Here is a 16,916-nt window from a genome sequence, read left to right on the forward strand (position 1 = left end):
TATTCCGTTTCACTCAGGAGAAGTTGAAATCCTCACCATGGTTTTTAAATAGAGTGATCAATCTGCCCTAGGAGAGTTAGTTTATTTCTTGTCTCAGCATGTTTATTAATAGCTCCCTCTTTTCCTCTGTATAATTTAATACTGAAAGCATCCTGGTTTGAATGACAAAGTCATTCAGGTCAAGCAGGTCATCCTGCTTATTAGACTCCTGATATTACTCCCCCTTGCTAATCTCATGACAGCCAGAAGGGTGTCTCGTTCCTGTGAACTTCCCCCCCCTCAGGGCCTTTGCACCTGAGTTCCCTCTACCTGAAGCATTCTTCTCTGTGCTCCCTGATTAGCTGGTAAACCTTTTCCTGCCTATTCTGTATAAAAGAGGACCACCTAATTTTACTCTCCTTTTTTACTCTTCTGTCATGTCCTTACTACCTGACCTATATTTTATTTGCTGCCTACATGTCTGGAGGCCTCTTTCTGGACTTTAAGCACCATGAGGAGGTTAAGGACTTTGCTGTATGGGCTGCTCAGTCTCCCTAGGACCTGGAACAGTGCAGTAGGCACCCAGTAAATGTTTCTACCAGACAGTTATTGTCAAGTAAAATGAAGTATGCCTTGGGGAAATAATTTGTTACAATAGCCCAGAGTGAGTGATAAAAGAAAATACCATTTGATAAAAACACATGGACTGGATTTTCTCTTTTCCCTTTGTTTCTTCTCAGAAATACTCAATTGTGGAAACACTGTATTCAGCTGCGATTGATACTAGATCCAGAGTAGATGCCTTTCTTTCTAATGTTGATAGAAGCTGAATACTTTTAAACCGTAACAAAGTAATCATTTGAAAGTAAACCCAGTTTATAAATTACCTGAATAATGTGCTTTTGAACTTACTGTAATCAGATTACGAGAAAATACTTCATTATTTACACACCATTTGATAAGTTTACCTATTTAAGTTTGCAGGTTGATTTTTCAGTAAATTTTTATGTTGTGCAACTGTCACAATCCAGTTTAAAACATTTCCATCACTCTTAACAATATTCTGGAGAAGGCGATGGCACTCTACTCCAGTACTCTTGCCTGGAAAATCCCATGGCCGGAGGAGCCCGGTGGACTGCAGTCCATGGGGTCGCTAGGAGTCGGACACTACTGAGCTACTTCACTTTCACTTTTCACTTTCATGCATTGGAGAAGGAAATGGCAACCCACTCCAGTGTTCTTGCCTGGAGAATCCCAGGGACAGTGGAGCCTGGTGGGCTGCGGTCTCTGGGGTCGCACAGAGTTGGACACGACTGAAGCGACTTAGCAGCAGTAACAATATTCATTCATTTCTTCCCATTGTTCCCCAAATGTTTTATATCCTCTATGTATGTTGTCCCCACCGTGACCATATACACAATACATAAATTAGTTTTGTAACCCAACAGAGGCTACAGAAGTGTTTTTCCTTCTCTGTATGCCTACATACTTGTTGTAAATTATTATTATTATTTTGCAGTATAAGTAAAGTTCTCTAAAATGATTTATGCATGTAATCTTTTTCTTCCCAATAAATTATGTACTACTTGCAGAGAGAACTGTCTTAACTGTTTTGATTACACTGACAAGACACATTGTGGGCATTTATTTTGATGTTCATACAACCTTTCCAATTCAGCGAGTTAAAACTTACCCTAAACAATATTCTTTCTCATGTGTCTCCTCCCTTCTGTCCGTGTTCACCAGGTACATACTTTGTTTCTAAAGTATACTAAAAATCATAGTTAAATCCATAGAGATTTAAAATTAAATCCATAAAACATCTAGGTAATATAGTCCTTGGCATGTAGTAGTATTATAGATTGTTTCCTCCATTTAAAAAAATATTCCTAATGTAAATTTATACAACACTGACCTGAGAACTGTTTATTTCAAAATTCTAGTATGTAGTTATTTAATATACCAGCAGTTTATTTCATTGTAGATTTAGCTGATTTGAAATAGTACTGGCATTAAGTTTCTCTATAAAGAGTAGGCTTTAGTAAATGAGAAACTTAAGTGCCAACGAAACTAAAAACTAAATATCTTTTATAGATCCAGGTCCAGGGAGCATCGCAGACATCGGTCTCGCTCCATGTCACGAGAACGGAAAAGGAGAACTCGATCCAAATCCCGGGAGAAACGCCATCGCCACAGGTCCCGCTCCAGCAGCCGTAGTCGGAGCCGCAGCCACCAGAGAAGTGGGCACAGTTCTAGAGACAGGAGCAGAGAGCGATCGAGGAGGAGGTACTGAGGTCCATAGGAGGATATGGAACTACCTTTACAGTTTAGACTTGGAATACTAGTGGTTTGAACTTGCATCTGGTAATTTGTACACATTTGTGTGTGAGTGTATAACTTTTTTTTCCTGATTATATGGGTAGTTCAGAAAGAATATACTTATGAGCCAGAGTAAGAAATTGGAACCAGTACATGCAGAGGTTATTGCTTTTCTCTGGTTAGTGTGTCTTGGGGAAAAGTACTTTATGGGCAAATAATTTTAGGTACCAGTACTGTGAGAGCTTCTCCAGTATGTATTGGAAAATTAGGGACTCTGAGAAGTCCTTTTGTTAAGAGTTGTTTGACTTACTGTTTTCTAAACTTCCTGGAGCTGGTGTACTTTTTCAGAGCAGATACATTCAGTATATTCTTGTTTATTCTGCACTATAGGTATGCAATGTTACATACAGTTAGCTTGGCAGGGCAGGTTCAGAATTTTAAGGAAGTTAGACATCACTGGCATGAAAATTCAAAACATGCAGGGAGGGCAGACCCAGGTTGAGGTATGTTTAAGGACTTGGTTTGACAAAGGACAAAGGATTAGAATGTGATGGAGCCTTTGCACTCATGGTCTGTATAAACCAAGCTCCCCAAACTTCTCAGGTCCCATCATGGCCCTTGAAGAGCCAGGTCATTTCTAAGGAACAGAAACATTTTTTTGAGTGCCTAGTATCTACTAATCTCAAGCTTTCTATGGATTATTACTCCACATGAAACCTGTGATAAATTTTTAACAGCTTTCTGCAGATTCCTTTTTTTTATTTTTGGCGCCTTAGCCAGCCATTCCCTGAAACTGCTCACAGACTGAGTTGGATATGATAGGCCCTTTTATTTATTCTTTATTTTCTTGCCTTGTTCCAAGTAGGTTCCCACCCCCTCCTCCAGCTTTACTGAGGTGTAATTAACAAAGTTGTAAGATATTTAAAGTGTACATTGTGGTGATTTGCTATACAGGTACATTGTGAAAGGATTCCTCCCATCTAGTTAACACATCCATCACCTCACATATATTTTTGTTGTTTTTGGTGAGAACATTTATGTTCTACTCTTAGAAAACCAAGTAGTTCTTCTACTGCACTAGGCCTTATATATATATATATAAGGTAGTTGAGCAACTTTATTCAAGTGAATTAGGGCATAGGACTAATATTTTGACAATAATGAGGTTGAGCTAAGCGCTAAACTGGAATCAGAGTAAACAGTATGGGAGTTTAGTGCTAGTGCTAAGTCGCTTCAGTCGTGTCCGACTCTATGCGACCCTAGGGATTGTAGCCTGCCAGGCGCCTCTGTCCCTGGGATTCTCCAGGCAAGAATACTGGAGTGGGTTGCCATTTCCTTCTTCAGGGGATCTTCCCAACCCACGGACCGAACCTGCATCTCTTATATCTCCTTTGTTGGCAGGCAGGTTCTTTACTGCTAGCGCCACCTGGGAGTTTAGATGAGGGAAATATCAGAGTAATTTTAAAAGATAGCTTCAGGGAGTAGCCTAAAGCCTAAATAGAGTAGGTATAATTTGAATAGATAAAACCAGGTAGGAAAGAGATATTTTAGATATTACAGGCACATGCAGAGAATGAGCTGGGAATTTGTGAATTTTTAAGGGACAGAGTTGTTCATAGTGTGCTTTTAGGTCCCTTATCTCATATCCTTAAAACTAGGCACACAGTACAGTGCCCAGAAAAATACATCTTAAAAAATTCTCCGTGAATCTTACCTACATTGTAAATTTTAAGAATCATCTTGCTGGTTGGTAGAAGGTCTAGATAATTTCTCTTGTCACCTTGGCCCCCTGTCATTGTTTTGGTATCTCTGCACTCTTAAATGTTGTCATTGGTGGTGGGGATGGCGGGATAGGCATGAAGTCTCCCTCTTCCGGGACCCAGTCTCTAATGTTTCCTGCGTTTATGAAGATATATAGGAAATTTGACCACCATGCTACCTGACAATCCCTCATCCAATATTTTCAGCATATTGTTCATAAAGAGGATTATTTTTGTAGAAGTATTTTTTTCTCAAGAACACTTCTAATCTTGATACTCAGATTACTGTCTCAAAGCAGTATTTTGTTTTTTGCCGAAAATGAGCAATTGCTATTGAAATCTACTTGATATAAAAGAGAATATCAAGTTATTGCTACATAGTACCAGTTTTAATTTCAAAGTAAAAATCCCAGTTAAAGGTCTTTTATGACTTGGCTTTCTTCTGCTTCAGCTATGAAGTACTGGTCTCAGTAGAGTCTGCGTGCGGCTTTTGCTGGGAACTCCCACCCTTGGTAAACGAGGACCATGTGCATTTTTCTGCTGTGTTCAGGCGCATACAGTGCAGACTTCAGAGTCAGACTACTTGGATGAAAAGGGCCTTGGCCAAATTATCCAGTTACCCCTCCTGTCTCTCCTCATCTACTTAGTAGAAGAGTACCTGCTTCATCAGAATTACTGGTATACTGAGTAGAAACTGCTTCTGTACAGGACATTGTAACCTCTGGCAAAATATTAGTTGATACTCATCTCATAGTTTGTCATCGTTTCTCTGGGGCTTAGTACATGTCCTTATTCTTAGGCAGCATCTCAGTCTTCTCTCTCCATATTCCATTCCTACAAAGACATCCTACAAAGGTAGGATGTGTGGAGTGATTTAACACATCATTTTTAAATTAAGCTTATTAAAACCTTAATTCAGTAGAATGCTCAAAGTTGACATTTAATCTTTCAACCTTTCTGGTTTAGTCTTTTTAAACGATATTTCTACAGCTGCCTAGTATAGTAGTGTTTTTTTCCCCTTGCCTTAGTAGTTGAAAGTATTACTTAATTAGGCTTCAGATCCTAATTCTAAGCATGGATTAAGTGAGATAATTATGTAAAAGTACCATGTCACCTGTAAAGAACCAAATAAATATGATATGTTCCTAATTTATTCTAGATGTTGAAGGTATAGAAGATTCCATGTTAATTCTGATCCCCTAGTGTCCTTTGGTTTTCCTTCTGATTGAATCTCTGGTATGAGCTTATATTTACCTTTCTTACTGGCTGGGTATGGGAATGGAAAGGCGGTATTAAGAAACAGTCACGGTTAATCAAGATTGATTAGTGTGATCACCTGTCTTTTATTCTGTTTTTTTTTCTTTTGGTTGAATGAGCTAACTCAGGAGGAATAAAGCAGAGTTTTAAAATAATCGATGGTTACCTAAAGCCATATCATTGAGTAGTTCTCTTACCTAAGTTGAACGTTGGCAAACTGTTGCCTGCAGGCCAAATCTGGTCCATTGGCCCATTTTTATACAGCCAGGGAGCTATGGATGATGGTTTTTATATTGCTAAGGAGTTGACAAAGGGAAGAGGAAGAATATACCACACTTACATGACCTGTAACACCTAAAATCTTTACATCTCTGGCCAGACAGCAAAGAAAAATTAGTTCCTGACTCCTATCATAAGTCAGTGCTTTCCATCTAATTTGGAATGTACATTCTGTTTTTAAAATGTTGGATAACATTTTTAAGGTATTATCTTGTATATTTTCATATGAAATACATTTGCTGTGAGCTGGAGAAGCTCTAGGGTTGCCTCTGAGATAATGAGACTGTCTTGGAAATCATTATTTTGGCTTACGGTTTTTTACCCTTAGCTCTTTGTTTTCACCCATCTCCTTATTTAGTCCCCTTAGCAAAATACAGTAGTGCTCTTTTCTGTCAGAAAACTGACTCCTCTTTCTTGGTTGTATTCTGTGTATCTTCAACTAATCAGTACCTTAATATTTATCCGATTCTTTCATTTGGGTTTTGGGTTTCCCAACACATTTTGCTCCTCAAATTAATATTTTTCAGATCCTCAAAAGAAAGATTCAGAGACCAAGACTTAGCATCACGTGACAGAGACAGGAATTCAAGAGACAGATCACCTCGTGACAGAGATCGAAAAGATAAGAAGCGGTCCTATGAGAGCGCTAATGGCAGATCAGAAGACAGGAGGAGCTCTGAAGAGCGCGAAGCAGGGGAGATATAATTAGCTGTGTACATATCCTCAATCCTTAAGCTTCTTCTGGAGTTACATACTATTGTTTAGTTTACAGCTGTTCGGGGTGGCACAGTGAGCAGTTCCAGACACCGATCCAGCTAGGCTAGGTGTACAGCATCTTAACTCAGTCTGTACTTGTTTTCTTTGATGAAGCCTAAAACTACATCCATAGTTTCTGGTGAACCTGTAATACACTTCTGAAAGTCCAGTTTTATATAATAAGACACAGATGTCTTTATTCTTTCTAGTAGGACTGATAATGGGTGAATTGTGTTACTTGCCTTAGGATTTTCTGAACATTTGTAAAATGCTGTCTTCCTCTCTAGTCCCAAACAACAGCTACTTTGGGTATTTCTTTTTAATCCTTCTTCCTTTGACTCTATATCCCCTGACACTTCTACCCTCTAGTGGTAAGAGAAAGGGGTACAAGGAAGCAATATAACTTCTGTTCTAAGGTTCTATGCCCATTATTAATTACTAGCTGATTACAGTTCAAAACATTTATACTGGAATGTGTGCTGGAGAAATTTAAAATACGAGGAGTTTTGTTTGTCTAACGGTGCCTATTTTAGAGTTGGAAGTTGAACAGCTGTTGCATTACATACTTTGCTTTTTTATTGAAATTTTGAAATCAAACATGTCTTGATTTTTCTGTTCTTCTTGAATAGCTACATTCAGGATGTTTTGAGATGGGGGTGGGGGCAGGGACTTTCATAAGCACTTGTTTTATTTTGTGTGTGTGGAGTACAAAGATGACACCCTTATTGTAAAAAATAATAAAGTGAAAGAATCACCACCACCATCATTAAACTGTAACTTGTCTAGTCAATTGTCACTAGAGCTATTTGCGGTGGCCATTTCTATTCTGTTATTATAGTGCCTTACTGTGCAAGGCACCAAAGGAAATAAATATATACTTACAGAGATTCAAGCTGAATTGTTGCTCCACCTGGGCCCTTGCTGATTATATTCCAGCTGCTTCAGGACTGTAACAACCACTGTAGAGAAGGACCAGACCTGCAGAAGAAATTGGGTTTGTTTGTTTTGTTTTTCTTCACATTGAACAAACCGAAATAAAAACATGGTGTAACCAGTGTAAAGAGACTTAACGATTTCTGCATTGAAAAGCTGTATATCCATTCATGTTGAAACAGTAGTTAAACTTGTGATTCTAGAAAAGCTGAGAAAATATTAAGTAATATAAGGATCTGTGAGTATAACTTAAGATCCTTTCAAGGATCACATCTCTCAGGTTAGGCTGTGGCACAGCTGAGAATCTTTGGAATCTGATCCAGCACAATATGCTGTACTGATATTCTGGGGGAAGAAAGTTCTTGTCTGTTTTTCCTATCCAAAAAGAAGCTGTTAACATCCATTATTCATTATACCTCAATTACTGGTATTCAGATTTTCCCCGGTATAAATAAGGCAATACAAAGTTGTTCTGTTTTTTCTTTAGCCGTTGTAATTTGAAAATGAAAATAAGGTCTCACCTTCAGCAGAGGTAGGGAAGGCAGGAGAGGGCTGAGAACAGAGGTTTGGTGGCAGAGGCTGACTTGGAGGGCCAGGCAGGGGACTGCCAGTGGAGTGAGTAGTGCTGGGGCCACAGGTGAGCAGGACTGTTCTGAACTTCAAGGTGGGCCTTCATGTTTTCCAGGTATCAGCAGAGACCAGGATGTCAGAGGTTTGGGGTCTATAAATACACCAAGGGTCAAACCAAACTGACAGCATAACAGGGTTCAGGCTGCAAGTAAGGCATTCAGACTCGCAGAACTGGGCTATCGGTCGAGGATTCAGCCAAGGGAAGCCTTGTAGGAAGCGCCCACACCTGAATCTGCTGATACTGCTCTGGGAGAAGCTGCTAGGGTCACTCCTGTACCTGGGTACTGCTGACTGCTTGTAACAGAAGACCCAGCTCCAGCAGCCTTATACAAGGAGATCACTCAAAACTCAGCTGCTTGAGTTCCATGTGACAGCTCCATTCTCAGGGTAGCACCAGATAACCCAGATGAACTGTTCCCAAACCAGCTTCATCTTGCCTGACACACGGAACCAAAACGCTGACATGCCAAGGTTTAAGGCAAAAGAGGGTTTCTTGGCAAGTCAGCTGAGTGAGGAGATGGGAGAACAGATCTTAAACTGGCCACCCCAAAAGTGTCAGAGTATTGATTGGATGATGAGTTATGAAGCAGGGCAGCATGCCTTGCCTTGGAAGAATTGACATTGTTAAAATACCCATTCTACACAAAGCATTCTGCAGGTTCAGTGTTCTGTCAAATTACCCATGACGTTTCTCACAGAACTAGAACAGTCCTAAAATTCATATGGAACCATAAAAGATCAAGACAGATGGAGTAGAAGGTTGGTGTGAAGGTTTGGTTTTTGTTTGGTTGCTTGGGGTTTTTTGGGGTTTTTTGGCTGCACTGGATGACTCTTGGGGTCTTAACTCAGCGACCAGGGACCAGACCCAGGCCCCCTGCAGTGGTAGCGTGGAGTCTTAACCACTGGACCGCCAGGGAATTCCCTGTAAGCTTTTATGAACAAAGCCCTATTATATAGCACAGAGAACTGCATTCAGTACCCTATGATAAACCATAATGGAAAAGTATTAAATGTGTATGTATAACCAGATCACTTTGCTATACAGCAGTAATTAACACAACATTGTAAATCAGCAGTACTTCAATAAAAAGAAGCGGAGGTGTGGGGTGCACGGGGAAAGGTGATTGGAAAACGTGCAGGGGTCATTCTGCGCTAGTGGAACTCAGCTACAGGCCTCTGCAGGTTGGAAAGGTCACCAGGCAGGTGTCTGAGCGTGCTCCGCTGGAGGTGGGTTGGGGGGTGGTCCTCGCCAGCTTTAACCAGTTCACTTGCACCAGGTGCGGTTGAGACTCCCAAGTGCCTGGGAAGGAGCCCTGCCAGCCATCTTAGTGTTCAGGCTCCTGGCCTCTTGGGAAACATACAGATGTTAACCGTGACAAGTGAGGCAGGTAAAGCAGATTTGACTAATCCTCATGCACCATTTCAGCCCACTGCATCTTTGGATCATTCTTCAATCTTTTATTTAAGTGTTAAAAATTTAGTTTTTTGACTGTACCACATGGCTATGGGAGCTTAGTTCCCTGAATAAGGATCAAACTCGATTCTCCTACAGTGGATACGCATTTTCTTAACCACTCATCCATTGAGAAAGTTCCTTGTTCCTCAGTCTTGAGGAAGGAATGGCAGTGCCCACTCTGAATACTTTTTGCTGGTAAGGGGTGTGTAGACCTAACAAGGACTTAGTAATGAAGCTGTTAGCACTCATTTGAAAATACTCTTACTCCTGATTTCAAGTTAACATTTTGACCCCAATAAGCAAACGGCACCTATGTGCCAGCTGTCACAACATTTATAGGCCAAAGTTGGTCATCAAAAAGATGTACCTTGGTGGAGAGGGGAGGGTAAAGCACACAATGTAAGTGCGAGACATATTGATAAACTTCACACATCAAGTCAGGGGTCAGTGGCTTACTTTGACCTAAAGTGCCTCAGTTGTTAACCAGTTTAGCTGAAACACTTAGATGCTAAATATGGAAGGGACATGGGCAGGGAAGATTAAGTATGATTGCTACAATATTCTGACCAAGTGGACTCTTAAAGGGGAAGGACACCCAGGGTTATTTGAGAACACAAGGAGAGGACCAAGTTCCAGCTTCCGGGGGACTGGAAATTGGGTTGATTAGTCCAACCCGACCTTAACATCTGAGGGCTCTTTTCCTAAGTGTCTGTGAAGGTAGAGGTGGTGGAAAATTGCTGACCAGCATAACTAAGGGGTCAGCATGATCATATATATAGAAAGGTTTGGAGTAACATGTCCAACAGCTAGAGAGAGTCCCTGCTTTTGCCAGAGTCTGAGAAATCCTAATCATTGTTCTTCCAAGCCCGGGAGGTCAAAAGAACAGTCATTCTGGTAACCTAACAAGTTACTAAAGTAACTTACCTTCTGAAGAATTTTAACCAAAGCCAGCACTGCAGCAGTCTTGTTCAGCTTAGTTTCTTTCTCACAGCTTCTTTCTGGAAAGCAACTTAAGATCTGCTAGGGACTCCCTTGCCCATTCAGAGAAGTCAGTGTCAGGGCTATGGAACCAGACAAGGTTTGGATGACCTTGGGCAAGGTTTGTTTCCCTTCTGCAGCAGGGTCTCTTTTTCCCATTGTGTTCATCAGAAGGTCTAGTCCAGCAAGGATGGCACTGGTCTTCTAGATGTTTACCCTTCTAAGATTTCAGGGCAGAGGTTCATTATCTCCTCTAAGAGTTTCCTGGGGAACTTATGCCTGCCAATACAGAGGACACCGGATCAATTCCTGGTCTGGGAATATTCACGTGCCACAGAGCACATAGCTGCTTCGGGGAGGCACTAGTCCAGGCACCAGTTAGATCCTTGGCACTTTCACTGACAAGGGCCCTGGTTCAATCCCAGGTTGGGGAATAAAGATCCCACAAGCTATGTGACTTAAAATCGTAGCTGCGTCACATGAATCTTCCCCATCTGACGGTCTAGAGACTGGAGACCAGGCTTTTCAACATTTCTCCAGACACCTTAGTTATGAACATAGTCTCAAAGCTAGATATTTGAAACAGAGTAAGTGGCCCCCATATTGATCAGAAAGTCCAAAAATTGATTTATTACTGTCCTAGTCCTGTGAGGTTCTATATGCTGGAAATTGATGGACTTGGCAGGACTTAGGGGAGCCCTTGCGTTCCTTGGTCTCTATCATTCTCAGCTATCTCAGCCATCTGATGTGCCACTTGTTTTACTATCTTCTTCCAGAGTCTTCCTTAGAATGGCACAATCTTTTCTGGGGTCCCTCCTGTTTGAAATATGCACAGTTGGTGGTGGGGGGTGTCTTTTTTTTTTCGGTTGTGCTATGTGGCATATAGGATCTTAGTTCTCTGACCAAGAATCAAGCCCACACCCCCTGCAGTAGAAGTGTGGAGTCTTAACCACTGGATCGCCAGGGAAGTCCCAGAGGTCTCACTATTGATTGCCCCATTCACATAGAAGCCTGGGGCCTCCTACCTTTTGCCAAGTGCCTTGTAGGGTCTTCACCCTGGTCCAGCTCTTCCCTCTGTGAAGACAGAATGGCCTGTTTCATTCTCTTGTTCTCTTCTGAGCCTGCCCTGCCATTAGAAACTGTAGGCAATCTCAACAGGTTAAGACATAGGCATTCCAAGAGCACCTTCCATTTTTTGTGTATGGTAGAAGTGGGGGGGGGGCACTCTGACCAATAAGTTTTATTAACCACCTTTAAGTTCTGGGGCCTCAGGGTCTGTATCTGTATAATGCCTCTTAGCTTTGAAGACCCTTGCTAGAAATTCTGAAAGACCCTCATTTGGGTTCTGTTTATCTCTTGTACTTTTAAAACTTCTTCATTTGCGCATCCCTCTTTGAATCAGTCTCAACTTTTGGCCTATCCCCAGCATTCACATCCCACTTATCATCTGCTGTTGACATAGCCATGCTCACAGCCTCCCACACCGGCTTGTCAGGGCTACATAACTGCCTCCTCACGAGTTTTATCCAGCACCATTCTGCGATCTTCTGAAATGAGAAGGGTATTGAATGAAATTCTGAACATCTGCCCAGGTCGGATTTGGAGTTTAAAAAAAAAAAAAAATTTTTTTTTTTTCTTTGACGAGAAAAGAATTCTTCCATTCTCTCTGCTTCATCTCTATAAGTTGGCATATTGTTCTTCCAATTAAATCTGAAGTTGAAAGTGAGACTGGACCCAGATCATCCCCATCAGCTGCCCGGTCTCAGCATTCACATCCCCAGTGGGGACTTGCCTTGTTGGACGCTGCCCCACCTGAGTTTGCATAGGTCCCTGGCCCAGTCAAGTGACAGGTATGAGAAGGGCGAGATCACTCCTGTGGGCCCCTCAGAGACCGGAGGGCCCCAAGCCTGAGGCTGTGCTCAGGGGAAAGAGCAGCAGCCGCCTTGGGTAGGGTGAACAGCAATCCCCCTTTCCATTAGGATTAAGCAAAACAGGTTTCTCTGCCTTCCCTTCCTGTTGGACCATGACCTGACATCTTTGCACAGGCTTATTCTGATTCAGTCACTGTACCTAAGGTACTTCATCCCATTTTTCTTCCCATTTACAAAGTAAATCCAGTTGCAGAGGGATATTGTAAATGCAGGATCCATTTACAGGCCATTTTGCTCAGGAATCTACAGGATATTGTGGTCATGCTCTGTTACCAAAAATTACCATCACTTTCTTTTCCATGGATTCATACCTGCAAGTCTCCCAATTTTGGAAAATGCAGTCTAGAGGGCTGCAAGGGGGAACTGAGTACTTCCCGTTTTGAAGGGGCTTTGCTTCCAGGTGGTCTCAGTAATGAAGTCTTTCTAAGGGTCCTTGCTGCCATTACCAAGCTCAATCCCCAAGTGTCAATTCTTTTATTATTTACTTATTTTTGGCTGGGCTGGGTCTTCATTGCTGCACACACGGGTTTTCTCTAGTTGCAGAGAGCGGGAGCTACTGTATGTTGTGGTTCACGGGCTTCTCATTGCGGTGACTTCTCCAGTTGCGGAGCGCAGGCTGTGGGGTGCTCAGGCTTAATTGCTCCATGGCATGTAGGATCCTCCCAGGCCAGGGCTCGAACCTGTGTCCCCTGCATTGGCAGGCAGATTCTTTACCACTGAGCCATCAGGGAAGTCCCCCCAACAGGCGATTCTGAACAACTGAAACAATAAGATGAAGATGGACAGAGACAAGACCCAAACAAGATCAGCTACCAAAAACCCTTGGCCTCCAACGCAGGTAGAGGGTACCTCAGCAGCTGTGACTTTTGTATTGTCTGCCAGAATCCTTCCAGGTAGATGGGCCCCCAGCCCATGACCTGGTCAGGGTTATCGGATGGTTTAAGCACTGCTGGATTTCTTTGATGTGGTTACTCACCCACAAGACATCTTCCAAACTAGCTTCTGTGAAATGAAATGTCGGTGGCACCTGGCAGGGGAGATTCGGGGGAGGTCCTGGAACAAACGGACCAGGCAGCTGCTTGGACCCATCCGCGGGCTCTCAGTTCCAACCAAGGGCCAACAAGCATAAAGTCCACCTGGACTTCCCCTCCTACCAGGCTCCACAGATGTGTTACCAACTCAATGTGTTACCAACTCAGCTTTGTCCTGTCGCATTGCACAGAGAGCCAAACACTGAGATGCCGAGTTTGGGGACAAAGAATGGGTGTATTCCAGCCAAAAGAGGAGATGGGATAACAGATCTCAGATCTCGAATCTGCCTCCCAGAAAGGGAGGGGCTCAGTGTATATACAGGACGACGAAGAGGCAGAGCTGATGAGGGATGGGGAGAGGAGACAGGAAAGAGGTGCAGGAATCTTCCTGTGCACAGGTGCAATGAAGCTACAAGGAGGTTGTGGGAGCGGGCACCCACTCATGCTGGGGGAGGTGGAGGGTGGGTGGTTCCATCCAGCCTTAACCAGCTTAGCTGAGGCTCCAAGGTCCCGGAAAATAACCCAGGCAGACACTGTTCAGGCTACCTGCTGCTTGAGAGAACACCGAAGTGTCCTTGATTAGTGGAGACAGGTGAAATGGATTTGATCAATCATCACGTACCATTTCAAAACCATTGCTCCTGTGTCTGTAAAGAGCAAGGCCATCTTTGCTTAGGTCTATGGCCCAATTGAGTCAAGTTCCCATTTGGAAACCAAGCAAAGTGGACAGAGTTAGTGACATCCCTAATTGACTTCAGTCTGGACTCCTGAACCAAACACTGGCCAGAGAGCTGGGACCACACGACGAATGTTAGGCTTAGATGTATCAGGTGCCTCCCAGGTTATCGCTGCTCACCTCCACCTGCAAACTGGCATCACTGCCAGACCACACGGCTGCTCCACGGTGGCGGTAGGAGGTTGGAGCTTATAGGGAGAAGCCCAGTATCCCCAATGATTCCTTTGCCTGAACACACACCCGTACCATACAACCCAGTAACCCTACTCCTAGATATTCAAGAAAATTGACAGCTTCCTTCCACACACAGACTTACATTTGAATGTCCATAGCATTGTATTCATAATGGCCGTAAACTGGAGACAACCAACTAGAGAGATGATAAACAGATTCTGACTTATCCCTACAAAGAAAGGAACTCCTATCAGTGAAGGTGGCAACCTGAACATGTCCTTAAAAGCTCATGCTGTTGCTAAAGAAGCACACAGTACATAATGTACAGTTCATGTGAAATCCCAGAACAAGCAGTTTGCCTGGGGCTGGAGGTCAGGAGAAAGAGCACTGACCACAAACGGACAGGAGGGAACTTCCTGGAACTACTCCATGTCTTGACTGGCAGTGGTTTGGGTGCCTACAGTCTTCAGAAGGTACCCTCTTGATTTTTCATTTTTGGCCATACCATGAAGCCTGTGGGATCTTAGTTCCTTGACCGGGGATCGAGCCCATGCTCCCTGCAGTGGATTCTTAACCACTGGACCACCCAGGGTAGTCCCAAAAGGTACTCTTGAGATGAGGTTATTTTCTTCTTTGCAAAAATATGCTTTTCCTGGTGACAATATGGACTCTTAGACAGTGTGTCTCACCAGGAAAGCTGGTTAAAAACCTGACTTGGGGGTCGGTACCCACCCCCTGCCCATCTCAGAATGAGTTGTGTGTGCTGCACTCTGGTGACTTCCACAAGCGAGGTGGCCTCTGAGCTCTACCGCAGAGGCCGCTGTGACCTGCTAGGCCAGCCTGTGTCAGAGGCTGTTCTCCAAAGCTCCGAGAAACAAGTGGGTGCCGGTGGCAGCGTTACTAGTGTGGTTTTCAAACAATAGCAGTTGGCAGTGCCTGGTGGGAAAAGAGCCTAGAGAAACTACTCAAGAGGAATTCCATGCAGACCAACCTGCTGTGTAACTTTTCCAGCTTCCATTTAGTAGAAAGGGAAACACGCTCTGAAGGTGAGGTGAGGCTGAAAGTTGTGAAAACGTATCTTGATGTAAGAGATAATTACAGGTTGTAAGAAAAGGCATTCCAGTCACAGGAACCCTTTCTAAAACGAGTAGTTCTCAAGCCAGGCTGCACATCAGTCTCTTTAGGACCTTTAAAGCATTTCACTTTCTCTTTTTATCGAAGTAGTACACAAATACAGGTTTTTTAATTAATTATTTTATTTCTTGGCTGCATGGTACAGCAGGAGGGATCTTAGTTCTCTAACCAGAGATCGAACCTGACCCCTCGAAGGGGAAGCTGGGAGTCTTAACTCCTAGACTTACAGGGAAGTCCCAAACACAGTATTTTTTTTTTTGAACTGAATATGGTTTTAATAGTACTAAAGGATGTATGTTTTAAAAAAAGAACAAACATCAGTCCCCTTGTAATCTCACTCCTGTTCCTTAGACATTTAAGCTTTTTAACCTTAAGTGTACAGCTTGATGAATTTTTACACGTGTATCCACCTAACCTCACCCAGATCAAGATCCAGACCATTCCAGCATCCTCAAATACTCACTGGCACCTCTGTCCAGTTAATACTGCCTTGCCTCAAGACAAGTACTGTCACCATCAAATAGTTTTAAGGTGACCATCTGAAATGATTTTTGCCATTTCATCTAGTGAAGTGAAAGTCACTCAGTCCTCTCTGACTGTGACCCCATGGACTGTATAGTCCATGGAATTCTCCAGGCCAGAATACTGGAGTGGGTAGCCTTTCCCTTCTCCAGGGGATTTTCCCAACCCCAGGACTGAACCCAGGTCCCGCATTGCAGGCAGATTCTTTACCAGCTGAGCCACCAGGGAAGCCCATTTCTTCTAGTACTTTCTCCATAATTCTAAATAATAAGTGTACACTGCTATTCCTTGGTTTGCCAACTTTGGACAGTAACTAGGAGCTTCCTACTTTGGTAGATCAAACTTCACTCATTTACTCACCTTCCTTACCCACTGACGGAGAAGGCAATGGCACCCCATTCCAGTACTCTTGCCTGGAAAATCCCATGGATGGAGGAGCCTGGTGGGCTGCAGTCCATGGGGTCACTTTCACTTTTCACTTTCACACAATGGAGAAGGAAATGGCAACCGACTCCAGTGTTCTTGCCTGGAGAATCCCAGGGATGGCAGAGCTGGGTGGGCTGCCGTCTACGGGGTCGCACAGAGACACATGACTGAAGCGACTTAGCAGCAGCAGCAGCAACTTACCCACTGAAGCTGAGAAACTCTCAGGTTTCTACACCGCAGCACCACACCACCCACCCTGGGCACCTGGGTCCTTTAAGCACCGCAGGTGATCCTAAGTGGCACTGAGCCCAGAGGGCCCCAAGCCGGTGGTGACCCAGAAACTGACATGAAACCAGCCTGACAACGCCAGAACGTTTGCCGAGAAGGGCTCTGATGATAGTTAAACTAGGACACGTCATCAAGCTCTGGACTAATTTGTAGTTGGAAGAAGTCATGAGAAACACCAGCGTGTTTCTAAGATTTTTACTGATCATCATGTGTGTTCTCATGGCTCTCCACCCCTTTCTCCCAGGCAGCCACACACTCTGTACAGTTAAACTCGACCAGTAGAGCTTTCCCTGAGGAGTGCGGGCACCGGGCCTGCCTTAGAGGAAG

General features: G+C 43.4%; 1 protein-coding gene across 6 annotated transcripts in view; it reads left to right on the forward strand.

The window, feature by feature from the left end:
• LOC104999369 (putative RNA-binding protein Luc7-like 2) overlaps positions 1–7,411 on the forward strand; it is a 56,358-nt gene extending 48,947 nt beyond the window's left edge. For all 6 annotated transcript variants that reach the window (XM_010854938.1, XM_010854937.1, XM_010854942.1 and 3 more), the window contains 2 exons: positions 2,074–2,265; positions 6,122–7,411. In XM_010854938.1, the coding sequence (XP_010853240.1) occupies positions 2,074–2,265; positions 6,122–6,299 (370 nt within the window). In that variant the 3' untranslated portion in view covers positions 6,300–7,411. The remainder of the gene's footprint in view (positions 1–2,073; positions 2,266–6,121) is intronic.
• The last annotated feature ends 9,505 nt before the right edge of the window (positions 7,412–16,916 follow it).

Source organism: Bison bison, unplaced genomic scaffold (genome assembly GCF_000754665.1).
Source record: "Bison bison bison isolate TAMUID 2011002044 unplaced genomic scaffold, Bison_UMD1.0 scf7180017864352, whole genome shotgun sequence".
Lineage (NCBI taxonomy): Eukaryota > Metazoa > Chordata > Mammalia > Artiodactyla > Bovidae > Bison > Bison bison.